Source organism: Protopterus annectens, chromosome 9.part0 (assembly GCF_019279795.1).
Source record: "Protopterus annectens isolate FY-2018-M chromosome 9.part0, PAN1.0, whole genome shotgun sequence".
Classification (NCBI taxonomy): Eukaryota; Metazoa; Chordata; order Ceratodontiformes; family Protopteridae; genus Protopterus; species Protopterus annectens.
In genome coordinates this window covers 245,350,864-245,377,354 of record NC_056743.1, presented here as the reverse complement: position 1 = coordinate 245,377,354, position 26,491 = coordinate 245,350,864, and the positions used below count along the sequence as shown (strand labels likewise).

Sequence of the window (26,491 nt, the reverse complement as noted above, 5' to 3'; positions counted from 1 at the left end):
CTTTCCTGAAACTGCACTGCAGTGAGGAAAGGGGTAATTTTCCCATTCCGCACTCTGCCATGATCTTCATTCAAGCTCTGAGTTTTGGGAAACTCGACAATATAAATTTCTAGTTTCTGAAAACTTGATCTGATAGTTGTGTGTGTGTGTGTGTTTGTGTATATATATATATATATATATATATGTATATATATATATATATATATATATATATATATATATATATATATATTTTTTTTTTTTTTTAATGTTTTTGTAGGGAGGCAGGCTCCCCTGCAGCATCCATGTGGGGGTGGCTTTGCCCCCACACCCTATGCTAATTAAATAAACCAACCCCAAGTTTGCACTACATTGCGGAAAAGAGTAATTTTCCTTTTCCAAGTTGTACTACAATCTTCATTCAAAACATTTGAAGTTTCAAAACTTCAATCATATTGTCCCAACCATAGGACTTTCAAAGTTTTGAAACTTAGATAATCTGATAGGGACTCTATATAAAAATTACTATCTGTTACAGGAAACTGTACACTCTGAAAATTGAAGAGTCGGAAGACTGATCCAATACATTGCATGCTATGCAAAGGTGAAGTTTCATGCAGTGTCTTCTGTTCAGTAAGGTGGATAGGATACCTATTCTACATTGTGCAGTTTGGAGGAATGTAAAAGTACACATGTTGCACATAGTGTTTCAGGAAGGTGTACTTCATATGTTTTGTATGTTACAGAGAAACCAAGGTAGATGTACTGTACAGAGTCAATGTAAGTTTGGGGAAAGCAATGCATGTGTTGTGCAGTCTGTATTGGGTCTCTGAAATGCGAAAGGGCATGTTATGTGATGTCTCAGTCAACATTTACACATAGGCAAAGTTTATGTGAGTCACTGGAAGTCGAAAATGCATTTGATACGTACACACTTTGTGGCTGACCAGAAAGTGAAATAAAAATGTACACAGTGTTGCTTAGACTGGTTTTGCACACGGAATAAGAGAGTTATGAATTGAAGGAAGCAATGTGATCTTGGCTACAGCTGTTCATAGTAGCTATTTTGTATTCCATTTGGTTTGTCCCAGGCCAGATTTTAAGAACTGGCACTTCTCTTCACTTTGTAATATTGTTAGTAGTGATGCTAATACAGTGCTACTGGATTTCTCTTGTTGATTTATTGCTTAGAATGCTTTCTCCTTTAGTGTCAACTAGAAACAAATTAGACATGACACAGAACCAGAATATCTTAAACTGAGGAAAGGAGTTTGGGTGCACTGAGTTATTAAAGTCATTATTTCATATCTTTACTGAGAGGTCTCACCGTGTGAAAACTCATGCTTGGCTGGGTTTTTCTTGTAGATTTAATGAATGGTTTGTCATTGTGACCTGTTTACCGTTTGATTTGTTTATTGTAGTGCTTGGTTTATAACTCTTTTCTTTTCACATAATGCTTTCTAGGTAAAGAACGCTCCACATTATGGGATCAGATGCAATTCTGGGAAGATGCATTTCTGGATGCTGTGATGTTGGAGAGAGAAGGCATGGGAATGGACCAGGGACCACAGGAAATGATTGACAGGTAGAAGGGAAATAATAGTATATATTACGTCTGCTTTCACTTCAATTCGATTGAGACAGTTTAAGGGATTGCAAGAAATTTATACTAATGTTTTGCATAAAAACAAAATATATTTTCGATACAATTATACTTTTTTTAGCCCTACCAGTAAATAAAAAAAAATGCACGTCTTATTTTATGGAGGTATAAGTTTACCGAGGTTTGGGCTGATTTTCAAAGATGCATTGTTAATAGCATAGTGCATTTTAACAGCACATGCAGACAACATGTAAAAATTAGGTAAACAGTGAAGCAAGCAAGTTTTCAAGTAGCATATAGTTCTCGCTGGATGTTGAGTGAGTTAAAAATGTAGTAGTAAACTGATGCTGTGGAAGTCTGTCTCAGACACAATCAAGTACAGTCATGTTTCATAAGCTGATAGGTTGTTAACTAGGCTAACAGCTACTAGGGCCCTTTCAAGGCTAGTCATGCACCCCAAACCATTTGGGTCCCAAGTATCATATGGATGTTGGAGGCATGTTAGTAGGCAGGTAGCAAAGGATTTCTAAGGAGGTCTTAGGATAATACTTTTCTTGCTGACGGCCACTGTCCAAAAGGGACATTGGGTCAGACCAGGGGTAAATTTACAACCCCTTGGAAGACTTTTGTGCCGAAGCACAAACATTATTAAATTATTTGCTACATCTATGGCTGTGGTTCTTTGTAAATTTACAATTTCCCATCCAGTTGTCAAGGTTTTATTTGACTAAGGTCAGGGATGAGCTCTTGATCTGATGTGAATTTTCATTTTATCCTCACATATGGGTTTGGATCCGAGCCCTCAGATCCGACTCACACATTGCAACAGCTCGTGGCAACCAAAAAGCTCTTGAGTCCCTTACCCTACCCATAATGCTTCTCTACTAATGACCTCAGATCTTGTTTGCCACTTCAGAAAGAGGTGGTCCTTCCATTAGCTCTCTGGCAGTTGAGTGGATATTTGCTCTTTTTACAACCTTTTTCTTCAGACTTTAAACTTAAATGTTATCTGTTTAAATTTCTCCCTTATCCTTATTACTAGCTAGTTTTTGCCTTTCAGACTTGTACTGAGGTGCTTCTTGACTACTATAGTTAGTAGTCTTTTTCTGCCTACCCGCCTTTCTTTGTGATTGCTTCTTCTTTTCCCCATACTGCGGTACATCTAAACTACTATCGTTAGTAGTCACTTTTCCCCCTATTCTCCTTGTAAAAAGCTTTCCTTGTTTAATTTTTTTCTGATATGACTGAGAAAGCGGACAAGGTTCATAGGTGTGCTAGGCTAATGGCCCTGGAGCCTTTACAAGCCTAGCCCATATAAGTGCCCTGGCATTGTGCCACCTGACGTTAGTACCCAGTACCTCCATCAAGTAAAGTCACAGGAGTGATCCCTGAGGTGAACTTTCTATTTCCCATCGACTCATCAAGATCTCTCTTGAAGAGGGCCAGTGAGGTGCTCTGCTTGACATGTATGGGAAGTGTATTCCAGAGCTTGTGCTGTCTCTGGGTTATGAACCTGTCCCTCCAGCATGATCTGTTGATTGTGGTAATGAGGTTGAGGTCTCTGGAGCGTGTGGTATGGAGGGATTGGGATTTCTTTAGATGTAGCATTTCTAACAGAGCTGGGTCAGACATGGCTTTGTAAGTCGAGCAGAGATCACATCTTAGTAGACGATATGAGAGAGACAATAACTGGAGTTTGAGTCTATCCATGTAGGACTTGTGTGTAAGGCCTAGGATCCTCTTTGTGAGGTACTTTTGTGGCCTGTCCAGCTGTTGCAGGTGTCTAGTGGGGTACATGCCAAACAGGACATTATTCTCTATGATTGGTCTCATGAGGGAAGAGTAGAGAAACATTATGACCTCTTTCTTCCTGGCTGCAAAACCCTTGGTAATGAGATGTGCCACATAGGAGTTTTTGACCACAGTGGCAATGTGGTGGTCGAAGGACAGGTTGCTGTCAACCTGTGCCCCAGATCTCTTATAACATCTTCAGTGTTCACTGGGCTCCCATCGATGTGGTAACTAGTGGGAACTGAGTTTTTCCCAAAGAGGATGACGACACATTTTTTGCCATTAAGTTTAAGGCCACAGTTTCAACACCAGTAATTGGTCTTAGTGAGGCCTTTCTGTAGGTTGTCTGCATCATTTGGGGAGTTAATAATGGCTCCCAGCTTGCAGTCATCTGCAAACTTGGTCAGCCAGAGTCCCTCAGTGTTGGCCTGGACGTCTGAGAAGTAGATGCTAAACAGGAGAGGACCCAGGACCGATCCCTGTGGTACTCCCACTAGTGACTGGTCGGCAGTCTGACTTGGAGTTCACTACTTTCACCCTGTGGGTTCTTTCTGTGAAGCCAATTTGCAACCCACCTAACGATATAGGAGTTGATGCCTAGTTTGGTGAGTTTATCAGTAATTCCTGAGTGAGAAATTGTGTCAAAGGCCTTGGCCAGATCGAGGTAGTCTGCATGAACTGCTTTACCTTCATCCACATCTCTGGTGACTGACTCAAAGAAGTCAACCAGGTTGAGCAGGCATGATCTACATTTCACAAAACCAAATTGCGTGGAATCTAGAGTTTGGAGATTCCTTATATCCTTGTTAATTAGGTCCGTGATGATGTGCTCCATTAGCCTTACATATCAGACTTGTCAGGGTAATGGGGCAATAATTTCCAGGTTCTGTAGTTGCTCCTCCTTTATGGAGAGGATTACTGTAGCATTGCGTCATTTGGTAGGGACAAAGCTTGATTTAAGGTGTTAGTGAACAGGGCACACAGATGTGGTGCCACTTCACTTTGTAATTCATGTAGAACACAGCCAGGGATATTGTCGGGTCCCATGGAAGCTGTATTCTTGGTCTTGGACAATGCAGCTTTAACCTGTGCTGCAGTAATCCTGGGTGCCTGGTATTCTTCCGGTATTGAGATTGGTCCTTTGTGGGGGGGTTGTAAAGTTGGCACTGAGTTTGTCGACCAGTATGTTGGCAATATCTGTTGGCTCAGTATAGGAGATACCATTTTGCAGTAACTCAGAACAAATCTAGGTATTGCCGTGGAGATTCTTGATATAACTATGGAAGGCTTTGTGGTTGTTTTTAGTGTCTGCCACAAATTTTCCTTCATAGCTGGCTTTGGAGGTTTTTTATGAGGGATCTCAACTTTTTGTTGAGGCTGATAAGGGAATTTTTCCAGTCTTGGGACTTCACCATTTTCTGCAACAGTTTCTTCCTTCTGTTGTAGAGTTTATTAATGGCAGGGGACCACCAGATTGGCTTCCTTTTTTTGGAGGAGACCCTTTTGGTTCTGTTGGGTATGGCTAGTTCCATGCATTTATGTACGTGTTCATACAGTGCTTTGGTGTATGATTCGGCAGTCATGCATCTATTTTCCATTGGCATGGATGCCGTGAAGTTAGCCACCTCTGTTTTTAGGTGTCCAAAGTCAACTTTGGAGAAGTTATTCATGATGGATTGGGTGAGATGTGGATTTCCGTGGTGATTAGTTTGTGGTCTGATCTAACCAGGGAGGAATTCACTGTTGGTGTAGTGCAGTGGTTGCCCATGTTAGTAATAACCAGGTCAAGGATGTTGCTTCCTCTAGTGGGGCTAAGAATGAGCTGGTCCAGGTCATTGGAATTGATGAATTTCAGGAAGCGTTGGGCCAGTGCATTGATGCATGAGTAGTTTTCCCAGATGATGGTGGGTAGTTGAAGTCCCCTAGTATGACAGTGTTGCGTTGGATCTTAATAGTTTCAAGGTGCTTAGGAATGTGGAGTTGAGAGTCTTGGGCCATGGTTGGGGACCTATAGCAAGCTATGACCTGAATTGCCATCTTAGCCAATGTTAGTTGTACCTGGAGTATCTCAGATGCATCTCTGATGCTGGTAGCAGGGCTTTGCAAGTCCCCTTCAGCTCCTATCCCTAAGGGTCAGTATCTCAGATGCCATCTGGCTTTAAAAAGTGCTCCAAATGTGGTCACAAAATTTCCTTAAGTGATTCACATGAGCTGTGTGTTTGTCTGGGCCCATTCCATTTACAGGAGGAATGCAACATTTGTAAAGCATTCAACCACTGGCCCCTCATTGAATGTCATAATAAGATTATTCTAAGCAGTATGTTGCCTTCCTCTTTGGGGAGGCCATTTCTGGCTCTGACAAAAAAAACATAAGAAGAGAGATTCGTCCAAGTTAGAACAGTCTAGCCCAGCTTCCTTCCTGACTTGTAGAACTTCAGACAAAGTAAGGAAAAGACCGCCTTCTCCAAAGTTTGTCTGAGCATTCTTCTAAGATGGTTAAGGTGTCTGATCTTAAGGCCTTCTCGGATCTGAAGATTTGAAGGACTCTCCTGTCAGATGCAACAGCTTTGGATCCGAGCGCCTCTGCTCCGAAGGACAGGTTGGGTCTTTTGCTGATGGATCCTATGGGGAACCCCTTCCAATTCAGTCTTTGCCTAGGATTCAGTACTCTCCTTCCATTGACCCAGTGCCATACAGAAGACTTTCTCCCTTCCTGGAGAGACCGAAGTCACCATCAATATCATCAATTCACTCGACCAGAAGCCTCACAGAAGATGATGTTGAGAGGATGGACAAGAAGATCCTCTTGGAGCAGAGCTTTGCAAGATCCCCTTCAGCTCCTATCCCCAAGTGTCATGAGTTTCAAGCATCTTGCCACCACTTCTGATTCCTCTCGACTTCTCTGGAAGTTTCGGAGCCTTCGGATCCAGTCCGTTTGATATTTTATGAGTCAGAACAGAGGACCTTTTCTATCTGAACTATGACTTCCGCTCTGAGTTCCTCTTGCCACTTGGAGCCAGGGAGCTCCCAAAGTCTTGGCGACCTGGTCGGGTCCAAGCTGGTGGTGTCCGCTCTGATGTTTTTGGAGCCGTCCCTACATCTTGGAACCTCAGCTAAGATCAGCCCAGCCCTAACTCCGGCTTCAGAAGTACTGTCTTCTGGATTTGAGGGTGCCCAGATATGGAGATATGACTTCTTGGATCGGGGATCCTCTGTTTTTTCGGATCAGTCAGATTTTGAGGCCTTGGAGAGGGCTATGTATGCCTCAGCAGCATTGGCAGTATCTACCCCATCGGATGCACAGTCTTCAGCCTTGGAGATCCTGCACCCACTGTCTCGACCAGACCACCCACAGCGATAGTGGTTCCAGAAGCCCCAGGCTACCCAAGAGAGTTTCCCTCCTCTTCCAGTACCTCCCCAGAGCTCCCCATGGAGGAGGTTCCTCAGAAGAGAAAGTGTAGAGGAAACACTTAGACTCCACTGAGGAATCTGTCACTGAGGATACTGACCTCAAAGGACAGGGATCCCCACAGTCACCACCAGATGATGTTTCCTTTGGGGACATCCTAGAGATTTTGAAACAGAGAGGTGGCTAGAAGCCCAACAATCCCTCATCTGAGGAGTCAGTGTACTTGGTGGCTTTTGGATCCCGACCATCTACCTTCAGGGTGTCACCGCCCATGAATGAGCTCATTTAGTTGATCTCTCAGTGGGCATAGGAGGCTCCAAACTCCATTGAACCAACCCCCTGGAGACCAGATAAAATAATAGTGCCTGAAGATAAACAATTTTGGTCAAGAGGTGTTCCAGTAGATGCCATGGTCGTGATGTCGGCCATGCAAAAAAAACTTGTGGAAGAGAGTTCTACTGTCCGTCTTCCTAATAAGGATTCCAGTATGATAGATAGATGTGGGAGGCATGTGTTCTTTTCAGCGACCTTTGCCCTGAGGTCCCTGAATTATCTTTCTCACTTTACCAGCCTGCTCAAGGAGCTCTCAGATACCCTCTCAGGAGCCATCTCTGAAGAGGTACAGGCTTCAGTTACTTCACAGCAGGCCACCCTACATTCTATTGCAAACTCTTCCATGAGGCTCATTTTGCATGCAGTAGAAGTGGCGAGTAGAGGTGTGGGTTCAGCTGTCTCTATGAGGAGGCAGGTCTGGATGTGTTTATGCAACTTTGCTGAGCCCCTTAAATCTTCATTAGTCAATGATCCATTTGACAGCACTCCCCTGTTTGGCCCAAAGGTTAGAGATATGTTGTCCAGGTATGAGAAAGATGGGAAGACCCTTCTTGCTGTGGGTGTTTGTTTTTCCACTCCCCAGTGACCATATTCAGAAAATCAGAGGAGCAGTGGAAAAAAGTGTTTCAGAAAATCAGAAGAGTCTTTTCCACCAGCATGTAGTGAAAAATCCCCCAGGGGCAGGGAAGGAAATAATGATGGAAGATGCCGCCCTCACAGCAGGGATGCTCAGCATCATCAAGGGTCCAGAGATGTATTCTTTGGGAAACCCTTTCAGCACTCCTGAATGGGGCCCTGATTACTCTTCTCTGGAGGCAGTTGGGGTTGACTTTCCCTGCACCTGAGAGCCTGGCTAGAAATAACAAATGGCAAAGGGGTTCAGAGGATAATATCCAGAGGTCACTGTATCTCCTTTTCCTGTCCACCACCCCAACCCCCCCACCCCCTGATGTTCCACCCAGTCAGAAGGAGCAAGCAGCCAAACAGATACAAAAGCTGCTTGATAAGAGTCATCCAAGAAGTCCCACCAGACCAGAGAGGATCTAGTACTTACTTATGGTTCTTTTTGGTACCAAAAAAGAGAGGGGACTCGAGACCAATATTGGATCTCAACAGACTAAACAAATCAGTTCAGTGGAGCAAATTCCAGATAGTCACAGTTCAGTCCATCCTTCCATTCTTAGCAAAGGACATTTGGATGTGCTCTACAGACCTTTGGGATGCGTACTACCTTATAAAGATGGACAGGCAATCCAGAAGTCATTTGCACTTCCGTCTGAGAGCAAGTCACTACCAGTTAAGAGTACTGCCATTTCACCTCACTACAGCCCCCAGAGTGTTCATCAGTTGCATGGTTAGTAGAAGCAGCTCACTTGAGACAACAAGGATTCTGGGTCTTTCCATATCTAGATTACTAACTCATCACCACCTCAACCAGGCATCTACTTATAGAAGCAAAATACGTGGTTTTTCGAACTTTTTTGTTGGGTATTGCAGTAAATTATGAAAAGTTGAACCTAGACCCCTCTCAAGAATTGTACTTTATAGAAGCAAATCTAAATGCAATCAAGATGGTAGCATGTCTCCTGTCATCAAGTGGTGACCATGAGAGACCAAGTCACAAAATTATTATATAATTCAAGGGTGTCTGCTCAAACAGTACTTCAGGCCTTAGGTTCTACGACAGCAGCAATAATACTAGTTTCACTAGCCAGATTCCACAAGAGAGTGTTACAGTGGCTTCTCACAGTACAGTGGTCTGTCATTCATCAACCCATGTCAGCCATGATGAGGATTACGAATACTCGCAAGAGGGATCTGTCATGATGGATTCACGGATCTGTCATGATGGATTCACTTGGAACAGCTTATACAAGGTCTCCATGCCCCCCCCCCCACTCCCCAAGGCCACAGTGACCACAGATGCTTCCCAGATAGGATGGGGGCATTATCTGGGAAAAACAGTCCAAGGCACATGATCTTCTCAAAAGGCCAAGTCGCACATAAATGTCCTGGAGATGAGAGGGTTGATACTAGCATTATAAGACTTTCAGAATGCTCTCCCTTGTGGGACAGATGCAATTCAGACAACATGTTGGTAGTCTGGTACATCAGCAAGCAAGGTGGAACCAGATCATTTCCCTTATTTCAAGAGGCACTCAGAGTGTGACAGTGGGTGATCTCGTCCAACCACTTTGTGATAGCATAGCAAATTCCGGTAAAGTAGAATGCGATAGCAGCCAAATTGAGCAGGTCCATCATTATGTCTCACGAGTGGTCCCCCAATCAAAAAATGGCAGAAGACATATTCCCCAAGTGGGGCCAGCCTTGCTGTGACCTTTTTACATCCCCTCTGAACAACAAATGCAGCAGCTACTTTGCCCTGATCCCCCCAAGAGGGGGGTCCCTGAGGGATTCTCTCACTGTCAGTTGGCGTCCTGGTCTGTTATATGCCTTTCCCCCAACTCCATTAATCTCCAAATTTCTTCAGAAAGCTAACAGTTTGTAGAGAAGAGTAATCCTCGTGCCCCCTTGTTGGCTTCAGCAAATATGGTTTCACCTTCTTTGGCCTCATCTGTGGAAGAAGCCATGGATTCTGGAGCCAGTTCCAGTCCTGCTATCACATCTGACAGGAATGCCTCATCCGAATATTCACAGTTTCAAGCTTGACAGCTTGGTATCTCCAGTTCTGCTTATAGCCAGTCAACCTATGCTCTCTTCACCAGTGCGCCATATCCTGCTATCCTTCCATTGGCCGTCTGTATGAAGGTTGTGTAACAGTAAGTGGAGGAGATTCGTACATTGGTCTCAACAAAATGTCAATTCTATCCACAGTGTTGTAGAGTTTTTAGTGCAGTTGTTTAATGGGGGGGGCAGCTTATTCTACAATAAAGGATGTTATGTAGTCCAATCTCGCCTACAGTCTTACCCGTGGGTTCGGAGCCGAACCACGGCTCCGACTCGGTCATACTCTAGCTCGAAGTCTTCAATTGGCTTGTGGCTAAGAGGTATCCCATGCTGCAATGCAGCTATCCCCAGATCTCGTTTGCCGCTCGTACAGCTCGGACGTGGTCTGGCTCTTGGCAGTGGCTAAGTACAATTTTTCTATTTGTATTTCAGCTTAGTAGCTCCAGAAGCTATTTTCATAGCAAGTGTGTGTGTGTTTTGCTTCTGACTGGTTCTGTTGAACTTTTCTTGGTATCCCGTTTCCTTCTTTGGTGTTTACGGGCTAGGCCCGTTTCAGTTAGAGGACCTAGTCCTCCCCTGCTTTTTGTGTAACAGACCTGTTAGCGGGTTTTTTGTTGTGTGACTGTTTTTGTTCCCTTATTCCCTGGGTTAGGCCCGTTCAACTTAGAGGACCTAGTCCTCCCTGTGGTTATCCCGCGGTCTCTAGGCCATTTGTTAGAGGCTCTAGTTTCCCGTGCTCTGTTTGGTTACTGTGGTGAAGGTGTCCCTACTGTTTTTCCCTGTGTGTGTGTGTGATTGTCATCAACACGTCTAAAGATTCTAAAGAACACAGACCTTCTGGTTTTAAAAAGTGTGTCAAGTGTAATAACAAGATGTCTTTGACGGATGGGGCACTCTGTGTGCGTGTATTGCTTGGGGGCTGTCCTTCTACAGGAATCCTGCTTGTTCTGTCACGCTTTCAGCCCCTGCGTGCTGCAAGAGAGGAAGAACAAATTAATATTAAGGGGATTGCTGAAACCTTCCTTTGAAGAGGATTTGGTGATGTCTTCCAGTTCCAGGTCCTCTCCTTCCAAACCAGACAAAAAGACGGACAAAAAATCCTCTAAGAAACGCTCTCCAGCTTCGTCAGTTTCCTCGGACCCGCCAGAGAAAATCATTAGAACTACAGTTGCTTCTTTGGCTCCACTGGCTTCGGGGCCGACAGAAGGCAGTGGATCGATGATGTCGACATTGGCTCCCGGTTTATTGGAGCCGGTGGCACATTTGTCAGTTCGGAGCCAGTCTCCAGTTTTTCGACCGGTTTCTCTGACTCATAGGTCTCCCTCCGTAGATGGATTCAGATCCCCCGACCGTGTCCAATAATAGGTCCTCTAGGACCCTCTCCAATGACGATGTCGATAGAGTGGTGAGGAAACTGCTCCAGTTATCGGTGCTGGCTAAATTGCTTTCAGCTTTTGCCCAGTCGGCTCTGGAGCCCGTCCTCCCTTCATCTTTGGCTATTCTCCTCCGGACCTTTCTTCGGAGCCAGAGCTGTCGGTTCCGTCGGACGCCTCGAGGTTGGTTCCAGTTACCTCTTCTGGCATCTCGGCTCCGATCTCTGGTCCGACCCCATCGGTGCCGTCCACTGGGTCCAGGATTCACAGTTCGCCGGTTGGAGCCGGGATGGAGGTCTCGGGCCAATCTTCTTTGGCTCCGAGCCTTCCTCTTGGCACTACGGCTCGGGTGAGCGTGGACCCGACATCGGCTTCGGACCTCATTTTCTCTGCTTGGAGGGTGTCTTTTGCGGTTAGTCGACCTTTGGAGCCGGGGGGGGGGGGGATCAGCTTTCGAGGTCATGAGGAGTGTGCTGGCCAGGTAGTCAGCTGCATCTTATGGCACCGACACTCTTCCCTCTCCAGCACCGATATCAGTCTCAGATCACCCTCTATCTAGGGACAGCGGAGACCTAAGGCCTCAGTATACCTCCATGAGTGGTCCCCAGCTTTCTGAGGCCTCCCCAGATTTTTTACCTGAGGAGCCCCCCAGAAAGAGTGTGTGCAAGAGGAAGCACATTGACTCCCAAGATGAGTCTCTCATGTCTGACACCGACCTCAAGGAGTCGGAGGGGTCCCCCAAGTCATCTTCTGAAGATATCTCTTTTTCAGATATCTTGGAAATACTGAGACAGAGAGGTGACTGGCCAACCAAAGCCCCTTCTGAGGAGGAGTCGGTGTTCCTGAACACCATTGGGTCCCAGACCTCCACCTCATGGGTTTCTCCCCCATTCGATGAGCTCCTGGACGTCGTTTGTCGAAAGGTGTGGGAAACTCCAGATGCTGTGGAACCGGTCCCTAGGAGACCCAACAAGTTTTTGTCTGCTCCCCCTAATAAAGAATGTTTGACAAAATGTGTTCCAGTAGATGCTATGGTGGTGGCAGCAGCCACCAAGAAGGAACTTGCAGAAACTTCATCTACCGTCCATCCCCCTAACAAGGAGTCCAGGGCTATGGACAGGTTTGGGAAGCGTTTGTTCTCTTCAGCGGCCTTTACACTGCGGTCGCTGAACTATTTGTCGCATTTTACATGGCTCCAGAGAGATCTACTAAAGGAGTTGGGAGATTCTCTACATGGTAATGTTTCTGAAGCTGTGGTTCAGAAAGTCAATGCTCCGATGTCTACCCTAAATTCTATTACCAACTCCTCCGTGAGGCTGATCTCTTACGCAACCGATGGAGCGAGCAGGGCTACAGGTTCCGGAGTTTCTCTTAGGAGACACTCCTGGATGCGCCTGTGCAACTTTGCGGAGGCTTTCATGTCTACCTTCACCATCGCGCCCTTTGACGATTCATCCTTATTTGGAACCAAGGTGAAGGACACTCTCACTAGGTGTGAGCAAAAAGGAAAAACCCTGTCTGCCGTGGGAGTCCGTTTTTCCATGCCTTCTAGACCTTATCCCAAGGGCCAGAACGGTGGGAAAATGTGGTTCAGAAAATTGCAGAGGTTTTTTCACTACGCACAGAGTGATTCCCCCTCCAGAGGCAGATTAGGGGGTGGAAATTCAGGTAGACGCCACCCTAGAGGCAGAGGAGGCCAGCGTAACCAGGGGGACCGCAATTCTTTTCGTAGTTCTCCCTACCAGCGCTCCTGAGAGGAGGCCCAACTGTGAGTCTCTGGAGCCAGTCGGGGGACGCATTTCTCTATACCCAGAAGCCTGGCGAGATATCACCCAAGACGAGTGGGTATTAGAGATGATGTCCAGAGGTTATCATATTCCCCTTCTTTCTTATCCCCCTCCAAACAAAAGAATTCCAGACGTTCCACCCATTCAAAGGGATTCCGCAACCTTAAAAGTTCAAAAGTTGCTGTTAAAAGGAGCCATCCAGCCCGTCCCCTCAGACCAAGTAGGATTAGGGACTTACTCCAGATTCTTTTTGGTGCCGAAAAAAACAGGGGTCCTGAGACCCATTTTGGATCTCAGCCATTTGAACCTTCATGTAGAGAAGTCAAAGTTCCGCATGGTCACATTACAGTCAATTCTCCCGTTATTAGGGAAATAGTGTGGATGTGCTCCATCGACCTAAAGGATGCTTACTACCATATAAAAATGGACAGGGCATCCAGAAGTTACGTACACTTCTGGATGGGAGCCAGTCATTTTCAGTTTCGCGCCCTGCCTTTTGGTCTCACCACAGTCCCCAGGGTGTTCAAATGCATGGCAGAGGTAACAGTTCACTGGAGACGTCAGGGATTCCAAGTGTTTCCGTACCTGGATGACTGGCTCCTGTCTGCCACCACCAGGCATCTACTGCTACAGACACAGGGACGCCACTATTGCACTGTGCTAAAGTCTGGGAATTACTTTGAATTGGGAAATGTCTGCCTTGTTGCCCTCGCAGCGCGTTACCTTTATCAGCGCCGAATTAGACATGGTGCTTCTGAGGGTTTTCCTACCAAAGAAACAATTCAGGTTTTACAGCAGCAGGTCTACGCTTTACTACCACTGAAGAAGGTCAAGGAAAAAGTGGTCCTCAAGTTGCTAGGGACCATGGCTGCCATGATTACGCTAGTTCCTCTTGCAAGTCTACACATGAGGCTTCTTCAGTGGCTGCTTTTTGCCCAATGGTCTCTTCAGCATCTCCCGCTCTCCCATCTTATTATATTTACCGACAGGTGCAAGCAGGATCTGCGCTGGTGGCTTCAGACCCGCAATCTCAACGCGGGTATGCCTTTCATTCTTCCTTCTCCAATTGCCACTGTGACCACAGATGCCTTCCAGATCGGGTGGGGGGGCATTATCTCTGCAGGACAGTCCAAGGCACGTGGCAGGAACACAAGATCCATTTGCATATCAATGTCTTAGAGATGAGAGCTGTGCTATTAGCTTTGCAAGCACTTCAAAGTTTTCTTCCTCATGGGACAATTGCAATCCACTCAGACAACATGTCAGTGGTCTGGTGTCTAAACAAACAGGGAGGAACCAGGTCATATCCCCTTTGCAGAGAGGCACTTTGAGTGTGGCAGTGGGCAGTATCTTCCTGGCGCTTTCTAATCACAACGCACATACCGGGGAAGTCCAACGTGATTGCTGACAGGCTGAGCAGTGCTATTCTGATGCCTCACGAGTGGTCCCTGAGCGAACAAGTGGCGGAATGGATCTTTCACAGATGGGGTCAGCCCTGCTGTGATCTATTTGCCAGCCCCTCAATGCCAAATGCAGCAGCTACTTCACCCTTATTTCCCCGAAGGGGGGTGGGGGGCACCCAGGGATGCTCTAGTTCGCGATTGGCCCTGTGGTCTTCTCTATGCCTTCCCTCCAGTTCCCCTGGTAATGAAGATTATTCAGAAAGCACAGTCCTTGGGAAGCAAAATGATACTGATTGCACCACACTGGCCTCGTCAGATCTGGTTTCCTTTTCTTCACCCTTATCTATTGGACGATCCGTGGATTCTGGACTCAGAGCTAGATCTGTTGACTCGTATGTCAGGCAGCTCCACTCCTCCATTCAGACCCTCAGGTTGACAGCATGGCTGCTCCAATTCCGTCCCTAGTCAGGCTTCATGATTTTTCACCAGAGGTGGTTCATATTCTGTCTTTCTCCCGCAAGCCTTCTACTAGGAAGATTTATTCCAGCAAGTGGAAGAGATTCTCCATTTGGGCTCATAAAAGGCAGATTGATCCCTATACAGCTCCCATCTCATCAGTTTGAGTTTTTCTCAACTGTTTAGCCAGGGATCGGCTGCGGCAACTATCAGAAGTGCAGTTGGCAGCCATTTCTACTTTTCATGTTGCTAATTAACCCAATCTAATGGCGCACAGACTTTGTAGGGCTTTTCTGAAAGGGACTATGCCACTTCGACCTACAATCTTTGATCCTGTAATGCCATGGGACTTCAATTATGTTACAGCGGCTTACCTCGCCTCCTTTTGAGCCCGCGGCAACCTGTGACATAAAATTTTTGTCTTGGAAGACCGTCTTTTTGATAGCCATCACTTCTGCTAGGCGGGTCTCTGAACTCCAAGCTTTATTGGTTCGGCCCCCTTGGTATTTCACAAGGATAGGGTTTCGCTAAGACCTTCAGTGGTCAACCTCTACCAGTCCATCGAGCTGCCTGTGTTTTTCTCTGAATTCTCTAACAAGGCAGAATTTAAGTTTCATCAGTTAGATGTCCACAGACAATTGAGTTTCTATTTACATAGAACAAAAGATATTAGGAAATCTGATCAACTCTTTGTCTCGTTTTCAGACAATAGACTCGGGACTTCAGTTTCTAAAGTAACTCTATCCAGATGGATTTCTAGTTGCATTTCCTTCATCTATACTTCAAATGGCAAGGAATTACCCTTTAAAGTGAAGGCTCATTTTACGCGTTCGGTGTCTACTTCTACTGCCTTTCAGGCTATGGATGATACTTGTGCTGCAGCCACTTGAGCATCTCCTCACACCTTTATTAGTCACTAAAAATTGGATCTGATATCAGGAGGCAGATCCTCCTTTGGTTCCACAGTGCTCAGGAGTATTTTCCAATGAGCTGCCCAAGGCCTAGGTGCTAGGGACACTGTCCCACGGGTACGAATGTAGATGAGATTGGACTACATAACATCAAGAAGTTATGTGCTCACCATAACGTTCGATGTATGTAGTCCATCTCACCTCACATTCTTACTAACCCACCCACCTACACCCTCCTGGAGGACCTAGAGGTCGAGTCTCTGTTTTCAGCACTCCTTGATGTGTTAAGTTGGTTCTTCCTCTGTGTGTTTGTGTGTCTGTATGTGAGCTTGCAGCAAACAAGATCTGGGGATAGGCGCGTTGCAGCATGGGATACCTCTTAGCCACGAGCCAATTGAAGACTTCGAGCTAGAGTATGGCCGAGTCTGAGCCGAGGTTCGGCTCAGAACCCACAGATAAGAATGTGAGGCGAGTTGGACTACATACATCGAACGTTATGGTGAGTACATAACTTCTTGTTCAGCTAGCTGTGATTTCTAACTTTCACATTGGATTTGATGGTTCCTCCCTCACTTCACATAAGCTATGCAAAGCTTTCATGAGAGGAATTCTCTTACTCAAGCCCCCTTATAAAGATCCTTCACTACCTTGGGACTTTATTTGACATTGCAGAAAACTATGCAGCCTTCCTTTGAACCAGCAGCTATCTGTCAACTTAAGTTTCTCTCTTAGAAAACCATATTCTTGGTAGCCACCACATCGGCAAGGAGAATTTCTGAGATTCAGACCTTATCATCCCAACCAGCATGTTTGATCTTTCAGGAGGACAGGGTCACCTTACATACTTAACCCTTCATTCTTATCAAAGATAGTTTCAGAAAGTACCTTTAACCAATCCATTAATCTGCCAGTTTTCTTCCCAAATTTCACCAGTAAAGGTGAATAAATGTTACATTTGCTAAATATTCATAGACAACTGCATTTTTACCTTCATAGAACAAAAGACATAAGAAAGCAGTCAGTTATCTGTCTCCTCAGAAAATAGAGTGGGCCTTCCAGTGACCAAGGTGACTCTAGCTAAATGGATTACGGACTACATATCTTATACTTACGAGAGTCAAGGTTTAGAGCTGCCAAAACCTGTTCGAGCTCACTCCACTAGAGCAGTGGCCACGTTTTCTTTAGTTTTTCAGTCTAAATCATCCTTGGTGTGAGATTTGCACAGCAGCAACTTGGGCTACCCATCATCCCTTCAGTACTCATTACAAGCTAGGCTTGATCTCTAGGGGTAGGGCCTAGTTTGGTTCAATGGTTCTGAAGAATATCCTTCTATAAGGCCACCGAGGAATAAGGTACCTGGGGACTCTGCCCCATATGTGAGGGTAAAATGAAAATTTACATCAGGTAAAATTATGTACTTACCATAACGTTCCATCTTTGTTCATTTTCATTTTTTCCTGACAATCACACCCACCATCCCTCTGCTCCCTTTTTTGGTTTCTGGATGAGCAAGTTGACCTAAATTTGTTGATTGGCTATTGTGAAAGTCAAAAATGGTCTTACCATTATTTGAGGTAATTTCCTATTCTATGTTGTTCTATGATTATAAGCAAACAAGATCTGAGGTGATTGGGAGAGAAGCATTGTGGTTAGAGTAGAGTACTTGAGTGCTTTTTGGTCGCCAGTAGCTGTTGCAACAGCCGAGTCTGATCTGAAGGTTTGGATCCCAACCCATACGTGAGGAAAAAATTAAAGTTGACAACACAGATGGAACGTTACGGTGAGTACGTAACTTTTTATATATATATATATGTATATGTATATATATATATATATATATATATATATATATATGTTTATATATATATATATATATATATATATATGTGTGTGTGTGTATATATATATATATATGTATGTGTGTGTGTGTGTGTGTGTGTATATATATATATATATATATATATATATATATATATATATATATATATATATATATATATATATACATACATACATGGATGGGGTTAGCCCTATTCCACAGTGCAGGGATCCGTTGGAACACACGTCTCTCCATCATGTTCTGCTTATGTTACAGCCAAAGTTTAGCTCCATGGATCTAGTGTTTCTGGTGCTGTTTGTTTTACTCATGTGCAACAGACCCATCAGGCTAGTTCTGAGGAAGCCTTGTAAGCCAAGCAAAAATCCTTTCTGAGCAACCTGTAGGAGCCGGAATACAGACACAGAGCCTTTAGATCATCAGTATAGAATAAGGGTGTTCCTGTCCTGAATTTTCCTGGTAAGAAACCTTTGTGGGTGTTGCAACTCTTGAATTTGTCTGGTTAAGGCACATGCCAAAGGGGGGCATTGTATTCCGTGGTAGGTCTGATAAGGGCCAGGTACGATGGTACTATTACCTGCATGGAACCGAATGCCAAACAGTTTCCTTGTTTAGTGTCTAAAGTACAAGTCATTTGGTAGTTAGCAGGTGAAGACTAAACCAGTGTTTTGAGCTACATGAGGCAGGTTTTGTGTGATACTGATGTCAAGCTTTACATGTGTTTAATTATTTTGACAGATGTTTGTATTCTAGAGAAACAAAAGAAAGACACGGAATCTTGTTTCCTGTAACTTTATGAATAATGTTTTGCTGAAGCTGATCTATTTCAAAAAGTTCTTGTGTGGTCTATGGTAGTAAAAGGTACAGGGTTTACCAAAGAGCCTCCAAGAGTCAAGTGCTTTATTTATTTATTTATTTATTTCTCTTTCTTCATTTATCCATCCATCTTACTCTGCCTTTGTAACGTGTTTGTTCCAGTGTGGCCTACTTTAACACTCCTGTTCACCCCATGGAGGGGGTCACTTCTAGTACATTTAAATACCCTTATCAGTACCCATATCCCTTTGCCAAATAATGGGAGTTAGAAACAGATAGCGGTGGTCCTGCTTTATGGCATAGATAAACGGAACACTGACTGCAGTCTAGATGATCCTCATTCATTCAGTCAGATCCAGGGGTGAGCAACTTTCTTTTGCTTGTCCACCCTTGAGAAGAGTTCTGTTTTTACTGTCAGCTGTGTATTTCCCAGTGGAGATGGATGAAAGTAGCTCAGTTACATGCAGACTGACAATTATTCAGTAGCTTGGAGGGCTATAGCAGATGTCATTGTATGCATTGATGAACATAACACTTACGCGGTCGGTCCCAATTAAGATTTCTCTGCTCCTTCTATACCCAACAAAATCTCTGTCCCTCATTGCATATGTAATTGCTTGCTTCATGATTCACTTTAGAAAAGTGGGGATGGCAGTCTTATTCAAAGGATGCAACAAGGCACTCTATCCCTGTAGACAGGTGTTTTGATCAGAAGTTTGTTATTAAATTAGCTCTGTAAAGGTTGAGAAGGTCAAAAAGTACAGGATCTTTCTTTGCATGTAATGCTAAGCATAGGTTAGCTCTGAAAAGCAGGTTTGAAGTGCAGTACAGCAAAAGGAAATTTAATTAGCATATTAGCTTATGTGGCTTAAACCAGAGATCTTTTTGTTAGGAATCTTTTGGTCCTGTTAAGTTGTAGGAGTTGCTTAAGTGAGTGCATTCAAAAAAAGGCATTCAATTTGAGGACTTGTTTAATGAAGGAGGAGAAAAGAGGGACAAGGTCAACCTTTGACTTGGATAAAATGTCTGTTTTGAGGATATTGCCAGAAAATGGATAAGAAGGGAGACAAGAGCTTTATTGAAGCAACTATAACGGTACCTATGTTGCTTGCACTTGGCATTTAGGACATGCCCATGTCCAGCATACTAGGCACTGTCCAGATCCAGGTCCTGCTGAAGAATATGGATGTCATTGGGGGGATTGGCAAGTGTACCTTATTTGCAGTCATCCTCAAATTTAAGTTATCTAGAGATATTAGATACCGGATTTAATTTCTTAAAAATAATTGCTGAATAAGAGAGAATCCAAGACTGAGCCCTGAAGGCTTGAGTAGAGTAACCAGGCACGGGTGTCCTCTTTCTCTTTTATTTTCCTTATACTTAGAGCCATTGACAAAGAGAAGAAGGGACTCACAAATTCAAAGGCATAATTAGTATGGTAGTCAGGAAAAATGAGCCTTATTTTCTGCTGCTGATATATATGTATTTGATAAATCCTTAAAAGGATGTTTCACTGTTGTGGAATATCTTGAGACAGTTTAATTTTTTTCGGAGTAGAAAATAAATGAGAATAAAACAAAAGGCTATATCAGTAAACTGTTCCCACACATTAATAGGTTCAGCAATACCCATATTTATGGAGACATGATAAGATGAAGCATTTAAAGGGCTGGAGTTGAAAGGATCCTATTATGGCATCTAAGGATATTTGGAAAGAGAATAAAAAATAAAAAAAAAGATAATACAAAAAAGTAAGAATTTCAAAGCCCCTGATGATGGATATGGATAGTATGATATAAGCAATGAGGATTCTAAGTCCCTTAGTATTTTATACTTATCAGGTGTAATTAGGCGTAATTTTATCAACCAGAGAAGCTATGGACCATAACTAATAAAGAATTGAAGGAATGTATTTAATAGGGAAAGAGGACAACAGTTAAGTGGGCTAAGTTGTTTCTTCTCACAGAACAAAGGTGGTTTAGTATAACTGGACTTGAAGGGATGATTTAGAACTATGTCGATAGGCCCCATAGGTAGAGTGCAAGCAGAAGATTACAAGTCAAAGTGGAAAGAGGTGATGATGGGGGGGGAGTTCACAAACTAAGGAGAGAACAGCATTTTGGATATAGGCACTTAAGGAGAAAATCAACAACCATAGATAATATTGTATGTACAAAGCAGCAATATTTTGAGAATTAAGCTAATGCAGGAATGGAGAAGAGAGATTTTACTAACAGGGATAACTGTACATAGTGGCACAGAAAATGGGCAAGTAGTAGCTGGAATTTATTTGAGAAACTTAAGAAATCAGTGAAGGTGTTGTGACCAGATAAAGTGCAATGAAAAAATATTCCCCCCCCCCTTCCTGATTTCTTATTTTTTTGCATGTTTGTCACACTTAAATGTTTCAGATCATCAAACAAATTTAAATATTAGACACATTTTAGACAAAGATAACTCAAGTAAACACAAAATGATGTTTTTAAGTGATTATTTTATATATTAAGGGGGAAAAAACTATCCAAACCTATGTGAAAAAGTAATTGCCCTCTTGTTAAATCATGAAGTAACTGTGGTTAATCACGTTTTTGGGAAAGCTGAGTTCAATTTCACTAGCTACACCCAGGTCTGATTACTGCCAGACCTGTTGAATCAAGAGATCACTGAAATAAAACCTGTCAGACAAAGTGAAGTTGGCCAAAAGATCCCAAAAAGGAAGACATCATGCCGCGATCTGAAGAAATTCCATAACAGATGAGAAACAAATGGCATCTATCAGTCTGGAAAATGTTACAAAGCCATTTCTAAAGCTTTGGGACTCCAGTGAACCACGGTGAGAGCCATTATCCACAAATGGAGAAAACATGGAACAGTGATGAATCGTGCCAGGAGTGGCCGCCCTACAAAAATTACCCCAAGAGCACGACAAATCATCCAAGAGGTCACAAAAGAACTCAGAACAACATCTAAAGAACTGCAGGCCTCAGTTGCCTCAGCTAAGGTCAGTGTTCATGACTCAACCATAAGAAAGAGAGTAGGCAAAAATGGCATGCATGGCAGAGTTCCAAGGCGAAAACCACTGCTGACCAAAAAGAACATAAAGGCTCGTCTCACTTTTGCCAGAAAGCATCTTTATGATCCCCAAGACATTTGGGAAAATATTCTGTGGACTGACGAAACAAAAGTTGAACTTTTTGGAAGTTATGGGTCCCGTTACATCTGGCGTAAAAGTAACACAGCATTTCAAAAAAAGAACATCATGTCAACAGTCAAACATGGTGGTGGCAGTGTAATGGTCTGGGGCTGCTTTGCTGCTTCTGGACTTGGATGACTTGCTGTGAGTGATGGAACCATGAACTCTGCTTTCAACCAAAAAATCCTGAAGGAGAATGTCCAGCCATCAGTTTGTGACCTCATGCTGAAGTGCGCTTGGGACAATGATCCAAAATACACCAGCAAATCTACCTCTGAATGGCTTAAAAAAAACAAAATAAAGGTTTTGAAGTGGCCTAGCCAAAGTCCGGACTTGAATCTAATTGAGATGCTGTGGCATGACCTTAAAAAGGCAGTTCATGCTCGGAAACCCTCCAATATGGCTGAATTAAAATAATTCTGCAAAGAACAGTGGGCCAGAATTCCTCAACAGTGATGTGAAACATTCATTGCCAGTTATCGCAAATGCTTGATTGCAGTTGTTGCTAAAGGCAGCACAACCAGTTATTAGGTTTTGGGGGCAATTACTTTTCACATAGGGTAATGTAGGTCTGGAGAGTTTTTTCCCCCTTAATAAATAAAATCATGACTTAAAAACTGCATTTTGTGTTTACTTGGGTTATCTTTGTCTAATATTTACATTTGTTTGATCTGAAACATTGAAGTGCGACAAACATGCAAAAAACTAAGAAATCAGGAAGGGGCAAATACTTTTTCATTGCACTGTACATGAAAAAATCGTAAATCTTCTAGACTTTGCTGCATACTTGGGAGCCATACATACATTTTCCCATTGTTTCTTTGTGAATTCCCTATCTTATCTCTCTTCCCAGTCCTTTCTGACCTCTGATTTCTGTAGTTACGTAATACTGTACACACCCGACTAATTCTCTCTCTTCTTGGAAATTTCAGATTCCATGGTGGATGTCAAGTCACTTCTTTCACAAGTCCTATTTCTTCTGACCATGTTGACTTTTCCAGACTCTGCTTGGGATTGAGGTGTAACTTTATTGTGTACTATAATAGGCATAAGGCCTAGTAAGTGAAAGAGGCACATGGCAGTCAATGTTGCTAGTTTAGTGATTTATTCATAAGTGCCCAAGCTTGTCATGACAGTCATGGAAATCATGATTAAGACTGCACTTGCTTCCTTTGTGACTTTTATAGCAACATCCCTATTATGGGTAACTTTTATTACAGCATAAACTTTACCGTGATTTTTCAGTCATACTTGTCTTTATGGCAATGACCATGCTTTTGATACAGTTTAGACTGATCTCTGTATGACTGTTTGTGTGCTGTTGCTTTTGTAGCTTTCATGCTCAAGAGATAGAAACTGCATTTGACTTGAAAACTCAAGTATTGTATTCATCCTTTTCAGGTCAGTAGTAGTTTTAACATAACTCAAAACTCTTAGCAGTGCCCCAGAGTGTGGCAGAAGTCATGGTAATCTAAGGCTACAATTTGGTTTGATTAATTACTGGAGTCTGCTATTTGAATGATTGATAGAGAATATCTTTTTCTCCATTTTCCCAAATAGAAAATGTCTGTGACCTGGATATACTGTAGCTGTTAGAGCAATCTCACCTTTTAAATTAACCCTGTCAAAAAAACTGTTCTGTGATTTGCCTTGTATTTTTATTTTTAAGGCATTCAGTTATGTTGCAGCTTTAAAAAGGAGGTATTTAATTATTTATTATCGTAAATGAAAAAATTTTGTTTCAAGTTTGTCTTTGATTTTTCTTGGGTCCATCCAACCCTTTAGGTGTGATTGAGCTCATCTTTGTTCATAGTAGGAAGGTTTGTATTCATGTGATCTTGGTTTAGAACCTTTTATCACTTTTCAGCCAGGGAGACCGTAATAATCCCTCTACGTTGTGTTTGTTATTTCTTTCAGTGATCTAATTGTGATAAATTATGGAAACGCATTAACCTTTCCACCAGTGTAATGTAATAGACATGATTTATGGTGATATCTGTACTAGGGCCGGATTGACATTAGACCCCAGTTTAACTCTGGAAGAAAGTGGTTTTGATGGAAATGACAAGTGGATTTATTTAGGGAAAGTAAGCATTCTTTACTTCACTTAAACATTTCCTAAAACAAAGATTTTACGTACAAGATAATGTACACCTAGTAGTCATTGTAGTTTTAAAGAAGACTATTTGACAGGATTCATGAGGGCCAAGCCTAGTGCACATTTACCGGCATGTTGTTTAAACTTATGGTTTGCTTGTTTTAGGGATGACTACTGTAAAACTTGGTAGGAGCAATTTAAGCAAGCACTGATTGTCTCCCTGTAATGAATCTTGATGATTTCTAGCTGAAGTGTTATCTGTTACTCCATTTTGAGAAAGGTATGATCGGAAGTTGTTGTCTTTGTTTGTCCTTCAACCTGTGGGTACTTTGATCTTACCTGATCAGACTCTGCTACATTTTCAGCATCTGATCCGAGCTCCAAGCTCCTCCCCTAGCCATAATGCCACCACCCCCCCCCTCCAAAGATCTCGTTTGGCACATCTGCATAAGCATCGTGATCCACATCTCTGAGCTTTTTTTTCTAGGTAAGTGAATATTGTTGTGGGCTTAAGTCTCTATCTTTCTATTTTTCTATCACCTTCCCTGTCTGTTCATGTCGTTGATAAAGTAAACCGAAAAACAAACCTTTTTCTTCCTTTTCTTTCATTGTGTGTGTGTGTGTGTGTGTGTGTGTGTGTGTGTGTGTGTGCGTCTTTCCCTCTTTAGTTATGTCGCATACTCCCAAACTGGGACTTTAAGTGAACAGTGTGTGGTCACAAGTTTTCCCCAGCTGATGGCCACACTCTGTGCGTTGAGTGTTTAGGGGTCATGCATCTGGAGTCGTCCTGCTTGATCTGCGCAGGGTTCAGTCCCCGTGCATTGATCGACAGGAGGAACAAACTTATACTTAAAGGCCTTCTCGCCCCTCCTACCACCAGGGCCTAGGCCTCTAATTCTTCTGCTGTCATCTCTGCCCTGGCATCTGGGACTCGAGCTCCCGCTAAGAGGGCTGGGGATGGAGACAAACATAAACACAGGGACAAACCTAGGAAACAGTCTCCTGACCGCTCGTCCTCTTCAGGTCCCCCAGCCAAAATCAGCTCGGCTCTGAGAATAGAGTCTTCCTGGTTCCATTCCTCTTACTTGTCCCCAGAGCCGCTCCCCGGCCTTGACTTCCCCCCGCCACCTCTCTAGACCAGTGTCGTGTGGCCTCCTTGTGCAGATCCACCCGTAGTCATTCTGAAGCAGAGATGGACAGGATGATTCTGAGATTCATCCGCACCCAGATAGAGATGAGGGTCTTTCCTGCTCCCTCTCCCTCTGGAGCGGGGGCATGCAGTCCAGCTTCATTTCAATTACTCCTTCTCCAATTTGATCTCTGGTTTCGGAGTTCTCGGATCCAAGGAGACACTGCGTCGAGGGGTTGATGCCGATGGTACCTGATACCTCGACGCCAGCTGTTACCTTGGGCACTTCGGATTTGACGCATTCGGACCCGTCTGGCTTTCAGAGTCGTAGCCTTGGTGCTGGATCTGAGAGGATGGTTTCAGCTCTGAGATTTTCAGAGCAGAGCCTTCCAATCTGAGTCTTGCCACCTGGAGGTTTGGCCCTGGCTCCACTGTTGATGCAGAGTGTTGCAGACCCGTCTGTAGCCCCTTATCAGATTATTTGCACTCTTTGTGCCTTCGACATGGTGGAGAGGATTATCTCGATCTCATAGAGACCCTTTATGATCTCGTCTTCGGAGTACGCACTAGCTCCCTCTGTTTCTGGTATGGATTCTGCCATCCTGTTACCACAGGAACAGCCTGCTGCCTGTTCGCTCCAGGAAGCTGCCGCACGGGAGGAACCAGCCATTTTCAAGTCCTCCTCAGAGACTCCTCCAGGGGAGGTGCCTAGAAAACATATGTGCAAAAGAAGGCACATTGACTCCCACTGGAGTTCCTCATGGAGGACACCAATTTGGAGGAAGGGGAGGATTCCCCCTTGTCACCCCCTGAGGATGTCTCCTTCAGAGACATCATAGAGATCCTTCGTCAGTTGGGGGGGGGGTCTGCCCAGAAACTCAACCTGGGTGAATTGGTGTTCCTGGAGGCATTTGGCACAGAACCCCCTCTACATCCTGGGTATACCCTCCCGCGAATCCACTGGTGGACCTAATTACATCTTGGACATGGAAGGAGCCGGCACAGTGGAGACTATCGCCAAACGCCCTGAAACGATATTGAGTGCTTCCTCAGATAGGACCTATTGGACCAAGGGATCCCCCACCAATGCCATGGTAGTGGCAGCAGCCACTAAGGAGTTCATGCAGAAGAGCACTGCCGTCCATCCACCAGACCAAGAGTACAGAACGATGGACTGCTTTGGTAAGCGGGTGTACACTTCAGCCACGTTTTCGGTACTTGTGCTGAGCTATATGGCACACACAGTTAGATTCCAGTGAGACCTAGTCAAGGAGATTGCTGGGTCTACCCCAGGGTCCATTACGGGGTCCTTGCATGGCCAGTCTCACGTTGATTCCTAACAGCTTTATGCAGCTTTTCTCTCACGCTACTGAGGGCACAGGTAGAGCTGCCGAGGCAGGCGTTGCCACCAGACATCATGCCTGGCTCTTTTCTTTCTCCGAACCCTTTAAGGAGTCTTTTAGTAACTCCCCCGTATGATGGTTTTACCTGCTTTGGAAAGTCTGTATGTGACACTCCTGTCCAGAACGAGAACTGTGGGAAGACTGTCTGCCACCAGATTCCACTTCTCCATCACCCAACAAACCTTTTCAAGGAATCAGCGGGGGACAAAGAAGATGTGGTTCTGAAAATCTTAACGCTACTTCCAGGACATTCAGGACACGCCTTCTCCTAGAGGGTGAGGG

General features: G+C 44.0%; 1 protein-coding gene across 1 annotated transcript in view; it reads left to right on the top strand.

Moving 5' to 3' along the window:
• Positions 1 to 26,491, top strand: part of MADD (MAP kinase activating death domain) — a 2,427,721-nt gene that overhangs the window by 1,679,956 nt on the left and 721,274 nt on the right. Inside the window, exon 26 of the mRNA XM_044082094.1 lies at positions 1,444 to 1,564. Coding sequence (XP_043938029.1) covers positions 1,444 to 1,564 — 121 coding nt within the window. The remainder of the gene's footprint in view (positions 1 to 1,443; positions 1,565 to 26,491) is intronic.